The sequence below is a fragment of the Eriocheir sinensis genome, chromosome 11, assembly GCF_024679095.1.
Source record: "Eriocheir sinensis breed Jianghai 21 chromosome 11, ASM2467909v1, whole genome shotgun sequence".
Lineage (NCBI taxonomy): Eukaryota > Metazoa > Arthropoda > Malacostraca > Decapoda > Varunidae > Eriocheir > Eriocheir sinensis.
This window is the reverse complement of record NC_066519.1, coordinates 2,762,794-2,774,840: the sequence shown is the minus strand read 5'-3', so window position 1 is coordinate 2,774,840 and position 12,047 is coordinate 2,762,794. Positions and strand designations below refer to the sequence as shown.

At 44.7% G+C, this 12,047-nt stretch overlaps 1 protein-coding gene across 1 annotated transcript; it reads right to left on the bottom strand.

The window, feature by feature from the left end:
- Window positions 1-10,269: 10,269 nt before the first annotated feature.
- Window positions 10,270-11,339, bottom strand: LOC126997113 (spore coat protein SP85-like; the record flags this gene model as incomplete). Its single annotated transcript, XM_050858172.1, has 2 exons — window positions 10,270-10,374; window positions 11,205-11,339. Coding segments are annotated over 2 exons (240 nt in total), but the record flags the coding sequence as incomplete, so codon positions are not given.
- Between the last annotated feature and the right edge of the window lie 708 nt (window positions 11,340-12,047).

Sequence of the window (12,047 nt, the reverse complement as noted above, 5' to 3'; positions counted from 1 at the left end):
GAGGGAGGAAGGGAAATGAGGGAAGGAAGAAGAGGGGAGAGAATAAGATAAGGGAGGTGAGGAGGGCCAAAGATAAGGAGAAGAATTATATGAAAACTGCAAAAAAGATAAATAAACAGAGAGAGAGAGAGAGAGAGAGAGAGAGAGAGAGAGAGAGAGAGAGAGAGAGAGAGAGAGAGAGAGAGAGAGAGAGAGAGAGAGAGAGAGAGAGAGAAGGAGGAGGAGGAGGAGGAGGAGGAGGAAGGGAAATGAAGGAAGGAAGGAGAGGGGAGAGAGTAAGGTAAGGGAGGTGAGGTAAGGCATAGATGAGAAGAATTATATGAAAACTGCAGAAAAGGCAAATAAACAAAGAAAGGGAGAGAGAGAGGAACGGGGCTGGGCGGGGACATCAAACTATTTTTCCTCCTCGCCGCAGTGTCTTCTGGTATATTTCTTGCGTCGTTCGTCTGCCTTCTAGATAATATCGTCGCCCTTGGTCAACAAGCCAAGAAAGAGAAGCTTGTCTTGTGAAAATGCCTGCGCTGCGACCTCGAATTATTATTATAATCATTATTATAATTATTGACGTCACGAGCTGAGTTATGGCCCGAGTCTACGTAGCCACGCTTCGGGGAAGGTTGCAACTCTCTCTTACTCAACAAAGGGAACAGCCAAGACCTTCTATACGACATGTACCACGCTACAGGCACATGAGGAAAGCTTGGTATGATCTAAGTCTTGAAATTACAAAATCCCTTAAGTGGAATGACCTGACCTCTCTCACTTTACACACACAGAACAGCCAGACCTATAAGACATCCACCACGCGAAGGGCACGTGAGGAAAGCTGGTATAGTCCTAAGTCCATAGTCTTAAACGTTCAAGGCTCCCATTACGACTGTTTCCCAAGGCCTCAGAGAATATTAACTGGGTTTTCGGGTATGATTTTTCCGTTCAAGGTGGAGAGGTCGTGTGAAACTATCACTGGCATCACTCTGTATCTGTTTCTGTGTCTCTGTAGCTCTGTCTTCTTAAACGTTTCAGGCTCCCATTACGACCATTTCCCAAGGCCTCAGAGAAGATTAACCGGGTTTTCGGGGGTGATTTTCCCGTTCAAGATGCAGAGGTCGTGTAAAACTATCACTGACATCACTCTGCCTCTCAGTTTGTCTGTATCTCTGTATCTCTGTAAACGTCTCATTCTCCCATTACGACCATTTTCCAAGGCCTCAGAGAAGATTAATTGGGTTTTCGGGTATGATTTTCCCGTTCAAGGGGCAGAGGTCGTGTAAAACTGTCGCTGGCATCACTCTACATTTCTGTGTCTCTGTATCTCTGTCTTCTTAAACGTTTCAGGCTCATATTACGACTGTTTCCCAAGGCCTCAGGGAAGATTAATCGGGTTTTGGGGGATGTTTTTTTTTTTTCCCCCGTTCAAGGTGCAGAGGTCGTATAAGACTGTCATCAGCATCACAAAACAGTCCATCAAAATCCCAGGTACTTCTACGAGAGGCTTTTCTGCGAGGCGTGCACTGAGGCACCGGTAGGTTTAATTAAGAATACGGGCTCCCCTTTCGGCGCCCAAGCACGCAAATTTTATTAGGCTCTCTTAGGAGTTGTGGGCATTTCCAGGGGTAGTTTTATGACCTCTCTGGTAGGTTAGCCCTTCCTCTGTACCGTGAACCTAAAGAAACACTCATTAGAACCCGATTAATCTCCTTTCTAGCCTTTGAAAATAGTTGATGTGAGGGGCAGAAGCGTCTGTGAATACCGACTCTCTCTGGATTCGAGGTGCAATGGCCCGAGTCCGTGCAGCCAGCCTCGGTACAGGAAAGACGGCCTCCTCTCCAGTCCGCAATGCACAGGGAACAACCAGACCTCCTAAAAGACATACACCAAGGCTAAGGGAATAAGAGGAAGGCTTGGTGCGGTCTCAGTCTTGAAACTACGAAAAGGCGAAGGCCCTGTAGCAATGACAAGCCTTCACTTTGTATGCTGGTCCTGCGACACACACACACACACACACACACACACACACACACACACACACACACACACACACACCAGACGGACATGCCTGGCAAAATGTGTGTCCCAGCATTCCCCGCCGTCGCAGCGTCGTGTTACAATTTAATGACCATAACTCCTTGATTACCACGACCTAGTTCAGGTTCGTTACACTGCCGCGCTCTTATGTTCTTTTCCTTTTATGTTTTCCTTGGTCCCCTTTCCCTTACTCCTATTACTGTCTGGTTGGATGGATGGACACGAGTGGCATTTCCTCTCCTCACACTTGTTTATTCTACGTTTGTCTCTCCTAATGGTGCCAGTCGGTCGGCCCCAGTAGGTATTTCATAGCGGCGCCGTCCTTCCTTGACTCACGCTGCCTCCCAGAGCTCCACTCGATCCTCTGTAAAGTTTCGCTGATTCTGGGTTGATATTCGCTCATCAGGACAGCATGTGGGTAGTCTTCGGCGATTCGGCACTTGTTTTGTCTTAGTTCCTTGCCCAGGCTCGTGACTGAGAAGGCAGGATGCTTCTTACCCTCTCGTGATCATCTTTTGAGTTCCGCCAGAGTCCGGGTCGCTTGGCGGTCACCAGGACAGCATGTGGTAGTCTCTGGTTTTGTTAGTTCCTTGCCCTAGTTACTGGCTGGTTAGGCAGGATGCTGCTAAGGCCCTATTCACACGTCCCGGGTCCGCGTTTATGAGCGGAGCCGCGTAAACTTATGACTGATATTTTCAATGGAACCATTCACACGTCGCGGGCTCCCCGTGGGTCGTCTGCGGGCCCGCATCCGCGCATAGAAGCCAAAGGGTACGGCTCCTTTCATACGACGCGGGCGATACCCGCGTCCGCGCTTAGGCGCGGACCCGCTTAAACTAATTACTGATGTTTTCAATGTAACCTTTCACATGGCGCGGGCGTCGCCCGCCGCGGGCGATCGCCCGCGTGCGAGCGAAATGCAGCGCGGGCGCCCCATGGGTTGCCCGCGGGCCCGCCTCCGCGCCTAGTTGCTACCGGGTACAGCGTCTAATGCATGTCTTCACACGTCGCGGGCAGGCCCGCGACCCGCGCACTTCTCCGGAGGAAACTCATTCAATAGTCTGCTGGATTTCAACGTGATTGGTTGTGCGTGACTGTCCCCTTGCATTTAATATGGAGGCTAATATTGATACAGAGCAGTTGATATCCCTTGTGCAAGAGAGACCAGCTCTGTGGGACAAGTCACGTGAATGCTCCAGTCTTGCTCCTTTCAGCAATCAAGGGATGAATCCATAATCTCCTTCTATGTCTCTTCTTCTTTCGCAAATGCAATAGGTAGAGGAGACGAAGGCGATCACGGTCCATGATTAGTGCGTGCAGAACACAAACTGGTGAGCCAGATGACGAGGCCCGTGGGTGGCAGGTGGTTTTCACCCGCGCCGTCTGAAAAGGTACGCGGAAGCGGGTGTGTCCGCGCTTAAACGCGGACGCGGGCAGTGCCCGCGCCGTCTGAAAGAAGCCGTAGTACAGTATTCAGTGCGTGTATTCACACGGCCGCGGATGCTGCCTGCGGACCGCGCATCTCTCCAGAGAAAATTCATTCAGTGTCCTGGTTGATATCAATGTGATTGGCTGTGCGATCCTTTTCATGTTTCACATCATTTTTTTTTCCTTTATATCTGGGAAGAGTTTTGATGCTCTTCTCCCTCGTTTTTACTTCATCTTCCCTCTCCCTTCTCTCCTCTTTCCCATTCTCTTCTTTTACTCGACCATCTATCTTAATTTTTTGTCTTTCATTTTATTAATTTTATTCCTTCATCTCACCTCTTCCTGCAGCTCTATTTCTGTCTCTCCTTACTCCGGTGATTGACCTTGCCTTCCCTGGCTCTCATTCCACCTTCTTATCTTTCTCCTGCTTCCCTCCAGCTTCGAGCGGGTGGCGGTCAGTTTTCACCCGCGCGGGATACGAGGGGAGGCTTAGTCCGCAAGTGTCACAGGGGCCTAACTCTCCTGCTTTACTGGATGCCATAGTTTTCACGTCTACTGTCTGGCTGGATGCTGTGTATATCTCCGCTTGGATAATGAAGGACCCGTGAATGGAGCTTCTTACTACCCTGGGAAAGAGACTAATAGGTGGGGGGGGAGTTGATGCAGGCCTCCTAGCCCTTGTCAAAGTTCAATAACGTCGATCCCTCCAAGAGAACCAGAAATAAGGTTTTTCGGTTCAGGCGAGGCGATACAGCACGGACATCGCCGGGAGTTTTCACCCAGTCGAGTCATCCGCCTTTGGAGCGTCACTTGAGAATTAGTATTTAGCTCGAAAACGATTAACTCATTTAAGAATTGTCCTTTAACATTACACAGGCGCCGCTCGGTGTGACGGCGAGCCCTGCGACGCCACATAGGAACTCACCAGGTCCGCCCTGCCTGCCTGTCCCTTGCCTCATAATACCAGTTAGTCATACTCAGAAGCAGCGAACCTTGCAACACCACAGCTGTCCTGCCTGCCTGTCCCTTGCCTCATATTACCAGTTAGTTATACTCAGAAGCGGCGAACTTTGCGACACCACTCATGCAGGAACTCACCACACCTGTCCTGCCTGCCTGTCCCTTTCCGACGTAGTAGTACCAGTTTGTCGGACTCATACTGGTCTGTGCGAGACCTTCAAGAATTCACCACCTCCCTGCCTGTCTGTCCCTTGCCTCACGTTACTCGTTCGTGATCCTGGTCATAGTTTTACACGACCTCTGCGTCATGAACGCAAACATTACCCATGACAACCCGATTCACCTTCTCTGTGGCCTTGGGCAACAGTCGTTGAGGAGTATATACTTAATTCTCGTGTTATTAAAGGTTTCGGCGCCTCGGTTCGCCTGTTTGAAAAGCCTCTCGTAAAAGTTGCTGGGATTTCCACGGACTAGTTTCTGATCCTGGTGATAGTTGTACACGACTTCCGCATCTTGCACGGGACAATCCCCCATGAAATCCCGGTTATTCTTCTCTGTGGCCTTGGGAAATAGTCATGATGGGAGACCGAGACTTTAAGTGTACGTACGGCCTGAGATCTCAGTTTGGGGGGTGGGGGGAGAGGATAGAGTGTGTGTGTGTGTGTGTGTGTGTGTGTGTGTGTGTGTGTGTGTGTGTGTGTGTGTGTGTGTGTGTGTGTGTGTGTGTGTGTGTGTGTGTGTGTGTGTGTGTGTGTGTGTGTGTGTGTGTGTGTGTGTGTGAGTAAGTAAGTAAGTAAGTAAGTAAGTAAGGAGGCAAGGCAAGCAAGGCAGTAAGTAAGTGGCAAGGCAAGCAAGGAGTGAGGTAAGTAAGCAAGTGCAAGTAAGTAAGTAAGTGGCAAGGCAAGTAAGTAAAAGTAAGTAAATAAATATTTATTGCCTTTAAATATAAGAATATTGTTATATAAACATAACATAAAACATGGCAATGGCACAGCCTGTCAAGAAGCTTACAGACAGACATGGAATTATATTATTTTATTTAATGTTTACATTGGCACAAAATTGGTACCTAATATATTATTAACTAACGTATAGAACAATAAGAATAATTATAATAATATGTTGCTGAGAATAACAATAACAATATCAATTATAATAATAATAATAATAATAATAATAATAATAATAATAATAATAATAATAATAATAATAATAATAATGAACATTACACTTGTGAAACTAAGTTCATACCACACACTACAATTGATTACTACTTTGACAATTATATAAATAAGTTTTCACAGATTTTTTAAAAATGGATAAATTTATATGATTGAGAAGAGTCTTAATATGTAGAGGCAATGAATTCCACATTTGGGGACCTGAGTATAATATACTGTGCTTAAAGAGAGAAGTTCTGAACTGTGGACATATGAGATTGATATCATTACCTCGAATGTTGTATGATGTGTGTACCAGTCTGAAAGGCTGACCTCCACAATACTGTGTAAGGCACTTGTAAATGCTTAACAATAAAAAATATTTATGAATATTTGAAAACTAAGAAAATTTTGTGTATTAATTATATTTCGTGTTGACTCAAACCTACTCATATAGAATATACACCTAAAAATTTTATTTTGAGCTACTGATATTTTCTTAATGAAGGACTGCCAAGTACAGGCCCAGACTGATACACAATAGGTGAGATGGGGATAACAAAGTGTGTAATAAATACTAGTGAGTGATTCAGGTGTGAGATTATTGCGGACTCTGTATAACATACCGCACATCCTTGCTAATTTATTTGTGACAAATGAAATATGTTGATTCCAATTCATATTCTCATCTATGTAAACACCCAAAAATTTTGTGAAATTTACTCTGTCTAATGTGTTTCCCTCTATGTTTATAGGAGGAATGTTATATTGTAATGAACGATTTTGAAAAAATATGTAATTAGTTTTTGCAATATTCAGACTCAATTCATTAATTTTAGTCCAATAATTAATTTTTTCTAGTTCTGTAACTAAATTTATATGAAGATCGTTAATGTTTACATTATTTAATAAAAGATTTGTATCGTCGCATAAATCGTATATTTGAATTTAGAACTTACATTAACAATGTCGTTTATATAGATGAGAAAGAGTATCGGTCCTAATATTGACCCCTGCGGTACACCTTGTTGATTGCCCTAAAAGAAGAATACGTGGCGTTGCAATATACAGCTTGTGACCTATTGGTTAAATAACTTTCAAATAGTTTTAGGAATACCTCTACGCCATAGTGACTTAGCTTACTCAATAAAATTTTGTGATTCAATGTATCGAATGCCTTAGATAAATCTAAAATATTCCAATTAAATAATGTTTCTTTTCTAAATACTGATATACATTAGATATGAACTGTAAAATAGCTGTTTCTGTGGAACGACCTGCCCTAAACCCATGCTGGTAGTCTGTGAGTAGATTATTGTTTTAAAAAATTTACAAGACGGGAAGTAATAACTTTTCAAAACCTTGCTAAATGCTGGAAGTATTGAAATAGGTCTATAGTTTTAATATCGGATCTACTGCCTGATTTAAGTAGTGGTACAACTTTGGCTTTTTAAGTGCAGCCGGAAATATTCCAGTTTTTAACATCAGATTCACTATGTGTGTTAATGAATGGATATATCATTAGCTGTGCGTTTCAAAACAATTGGGAAATATCATCAAATCCGGAGGAAGAAGTTTTAATTGCCGTAATGTATTTTTCAATTTCTAAGTTTGTGGCAGGAAATAAATACATAGAAAAATTGGGAGAGTTGTGTAAATAATTTAAAAATTCATTACCTACAGTTTCTGCTGCTTGCTGACTTGCTTTCAAAATGTTCATTAAATTTATCTGAATGTTATAACAAATTGATCGTAGCTCAATTTCACTGTTTTACCATCTGTAGATCTACCTAATAAGTTATTTATTGACTTCCAGTGAGACTTAGGGTTGCCTTGGCTAGCTAATAGTTGGTCTTGGTGATACTTCTTCTTTGCTTCTTTTAAAAGTGATGTTAGTCTATTTCTGAAAGTCCTATATTGCTCTCGAAAAGTTAAGGCCATTTATATGCTAGTTTTTCAAGTCTATGTTTTCTCTAATGCTCTTCTTTAATGCTGGAGTAATGTGTGGACTGCGATTATTTTTTACTAACTTTAATTGTTTTCTTAGGGAAGCAATTATCATAATTTGTTTTGAAATTGTTGTAAAATAGATTATAGGAGTTGTTAGGACATGTACAGTTTATGACATCAGACCAATCTGTGTGGAGAAAGTGCAGCACTAAATGTGTCTAAAGCTTCCTGGGTGAACGTTCTTTTTCGTTATGAATGTGGAGGAGATGTAATATTATTACATTTAAATAAAGATATCACTGGAAAATGATCAGTAATATCAGTTTTGATTACATAATTTCCTACGTTGTTCTCAACACATGTGGACCAAATGTGATCTCTAAGGGTGGCGGATGTGGCCGTAACTCAATGTTGGCAGGGTTGTCAGTGGAAACAGGAATAACTATACATTAAATTCATAAGGTCCTGAATGTTACCGTCATTATTATGTAATAAATTCATATTTAAATCTCAAAATAAATATTTCACTAGGATTTTTGTCTTTTGCAGTAGTTAAAATTTCATTGAGAACATTAAGAAAATTATTCACATTACCTTGAGGAGGTCTATATATACATATAAATAAAAATATTTTACCATTAAATTTTACTTCCACTGCCACACTCTCAATAAATGTTTCCATTCGACTGAATTCAATTACTTTATGACCTGTGTACCTGTTCGAGACGTAAACAGCCACACCCCCACCATACCTGTTCCTGTTATTTGTGAACATTTCATATGCTGTCAGAGAATACAATGTAGAAATGCCTGCGTCGAGCCTGGTTTCAGTGAAACCAAGCACGTCATAAATTACATTGTCAGACAGTACAGTGTCTTTGAAATATTGGAAATTGGTGGATATGGATCTTACATTCAGTGTTAATAAATTAAAATCACTATTGTTACAAAGAGAAGATAAATTATCAAGAAAAATATATTCAGATTTAGGAAAGTTAGTATTTCTAGATCTTATATAAAACTGATTGACATCGATATCATTGTTATAATTGTTATCTTGCACATATGTGTCTTGCACACATGTGTGTGTGTGTGTGTGTGTGTGTGTGTGTGTGTGTGTGTGTGTGTGTGTGTGTGTGTGTGTGTGTGTGTGTGTGTGTGTGTGTGTGTGTGTGTGTAATTAATAGGTTATTGGGGTTGAAATTTCACGTTTCAGTTGGTTTCCATCACACACACACACACACACACACACACGAGGAGTAGGAGTAGGAGTAGGTACGAAGACACCTACCGAACGGGCGTGAGCTACTCCCGGTGAGGATACATGCATTATATGGGAAGCGAGGAGGGTGCTGAAGCCCTTCAAAGACCCTTCCCATTTCCTCACTAACCGTTTCCCTTTTGTCTCATCAACACGAGAGGGCAGTTCAGCATGCTCTCTAAAGACAGTTCCTCTCTCTTTCTACACCACACTACATTCACAAAACACACACACCTTTTCCCAAAATTCAAAATACAACATGGCGAAAAAAATAACTGCCTCAGAGTCCCCGCCCGGGGGGGGGGACCATAAATTCATCCAGTGAGGAATCCCATTCTGGCTGCCGACTTGAGAGGTGTCCTGACAATTCCTCGAACCTCCTCCTTTTCAATTTCTACAACATTCACTGTCCGTTCTAATTTTCATTCTGTGGAACACCATCTCTCCTCCTCTAAACCTCACCTTCTCTTCCTCACCGAAACACAGGTTTTTGAGGCTACTGACAACAACCTCTACTCTGTTCCCTCCTACTATCTGTATCCTAAATTTCAATCCAAAGCTGGATGTTGCGCCTAGGTGCGCAACGACATCACTTGCTCTCGTGCCCACGACCTTGACTCCTCTGAATTTTCCACCATCTGGCTAAGACTTCATTGTCATTCTATTACTAAATACATCTCTGCTGTTTATGTCTCACCTAACTCTACTAACTATGTAAAACTCTTTGACTATTTGAACTCTAAAGTGGAGCGCATCTTGACCCACTCTCCCGTCTCTGAAATCTCCATCTTGGGATATTTCAATGTTCACCACCAGCTTTGGCTTTCATCCTCTTTCACTGACCATCCTGGTGAACAAGCCTACAACTTTGCTCTCCTCAACGACCTAGAGCAATTGCTGAACCCTACTCGTATTCCCGACCGTCATGGAGACAGGCCCAACATTCTAGACCTCTTCCTTACCTCTAACACTTCTGATTATATATATATATATATATATATATATATATATATATATATATATATATATATATATATATATATATATATATATATATAAACTGATTGACATCGATATCATTGTTATAATTGTTATCTTGCACATATGTGTCTTGCACATGATGGTGTGTGTGTGTGTGTGTGTGTGTGTGTGTGTGTGTGTGTGTGTAGGTGGTGTATATATATATATATATATATATATATATATATATATATATATATATATATATATATATATATATATATATATATATATATATATGTGTGGTGGGTGGGTGGGTGGGTGGGTGGTGGGGTGGGTGGGTGGGTGGGTGGTGGTGGGTGGTGGTGGGTGGGTGGGTGGGTGGGTGGGTGGGTGGGTGGGTGGGTGGGTGGGTTGGTTGGGTGGGTGGGTGGGTTGGGGTGGGGGGGTGGGTGGGTTGGGTGGGTGGGTGGGTGGGTGGGTGGGTGGGTGGGTGGTGGGTGGGTGGTGGGTGGTGGGTGGGTGGGTGGGTTGGGTGGGTGGGTTGGGTTGGGTTGGGTTGGTTGGGTGGGGTGGGGTTGGGTGGGTGGGTGGGTTGGGTTGGGTTGGGTTGGGTGGATGGGTTGGGTGGGTTGGGTTGGGTGGGTTGGGTTGGGTTGGGTTGGGTTGGGTGGTTGGGTGGGTTGGTTGGGTTGGGTGGTGGGTGGGTTGGGTGGGTTGGGTTGGTTGGGTTTGGGTGGGTGGGTTGGTTGGGTTGGTTGGGTTGGGTTGGGTTGGGGTTGGGGTTGGGGTTGGGGTTGGGTTGGGTGGAGTGGGTGGGTGGGTGGGTGGGTGGGTGGCTGATTGGGTGGGTAGGTGGGTGAGTGGGTGGGTGGGTGGTGGGTGGTGGTGGGTGGGTGTGTGGGTGGGTGGGTGGGTGGGTGGGTGGGGTGGGTGGGTGGGTTGGTGGGTTGGTTGGTTGGTTGGGTTGGTTGGGGTTGGGGTTGGGTTGGGTTGGGTTGGTTGGTGGGTTGGGTTGGGTTGGGTGGGGTTGGGTTGGGGTGGGTTGGTGGTTGGGTTGGGTTGGGTGGGTGGGTTGGGTGGGTTGGGGGGTTGGGTCGTTGGGTGGTTGGGTCGTTGGGTGGTTGGGTGGTTGGGTCGTTGGGTGGTTGGGTGGTTGGGTCGTTGGGTGGTTGGGTGGTTGGGTGGTTGGGTGGTTGGGTGGTTGGGTGGTTGGGTCGTTGGGTGGTTGGGTTGTTTGGTGGTTGGGTTGTTGGGTTGGGTTGGGTTGGTTGGGTTGGATGGGTTGGGTTGGGTTGGTTGGGTTGGGTTGGGTTGGGTTGGGTTGGGTGGGTTGGGTTGGGTTGGTTGGTTGGGTTGGGTTGGTTGGGTGGGTTGGGTTGGGTTGGGTTGGGTTGGGTTGGGTTGGGTTGGGTTGGGTGGGTGGGGGGGGTGGGGGTGCGGGGGGGGGGGTGGGTGGGTGGGGGGGTGGGTGGGTGTGTGGGTGGGTGGGTGGGGGGGGTGGGTGGTGGGTGGGTGGGTGGGTGGGTGGGTGGGTGGGTGGGTGGGTTGGGTGTGGGTGGGTGGGTTGGGTGGGTGGGTTGGGTGGGTGGGGTTGGGTGGGTGCGTGCGTGGGGTATATATATATATATATATATATATATATATATCTATATATATATATACATATATATATATATATATATATATATATATATATATATATATATATATATATATATATATATATGCGTGTGTGTGTGTGTGTGTGTGTGTGTGTGTGTGTGTGTGTGTGTGTGTGTGTAATAATGTGTGTGTAATAAATGGTTTATTCATTTGTAGGCAGCCATATGGCTGAAAATACACAAAAATACCATACAATGAGTTTCGTGTGGTGAGTACTGGGGGAATTGGGGAAGGGTGATGTGTGTGTGTGTGTGTGTGTGTGTGTGTGTGTGTGTGTGTGTGTGTGTGTGTGTGTGTGTGTGTGTGTGTGTTGGGGTTAATGACCCTCACAAGCGTCGGTATCGCACTAAACCGATACCTCTCCGTGCGAGTTTTGACCGGGACGAGAATATTGTGGTGTCTTGTGGGTCTAATGGGGGAAGGGTGGGCGGGTGGGAGTAGGTCTCTATGACGGGGGCTGTGGAGGAGGGACTTGCCGAATTTGGTTAGGTTTGTCTGTTATCGGTCCTGTAGGGTGGGCATATTCAGCAGGGTGAGTGCATTCTCGTAGTTAGTGTAAGCACTGCCTAGAATCTCTCTGCAAGCACCCCTTTGCACTCTCTCTAATTGACGTTGCTGGGTCTTGTTAATGGAAGAAG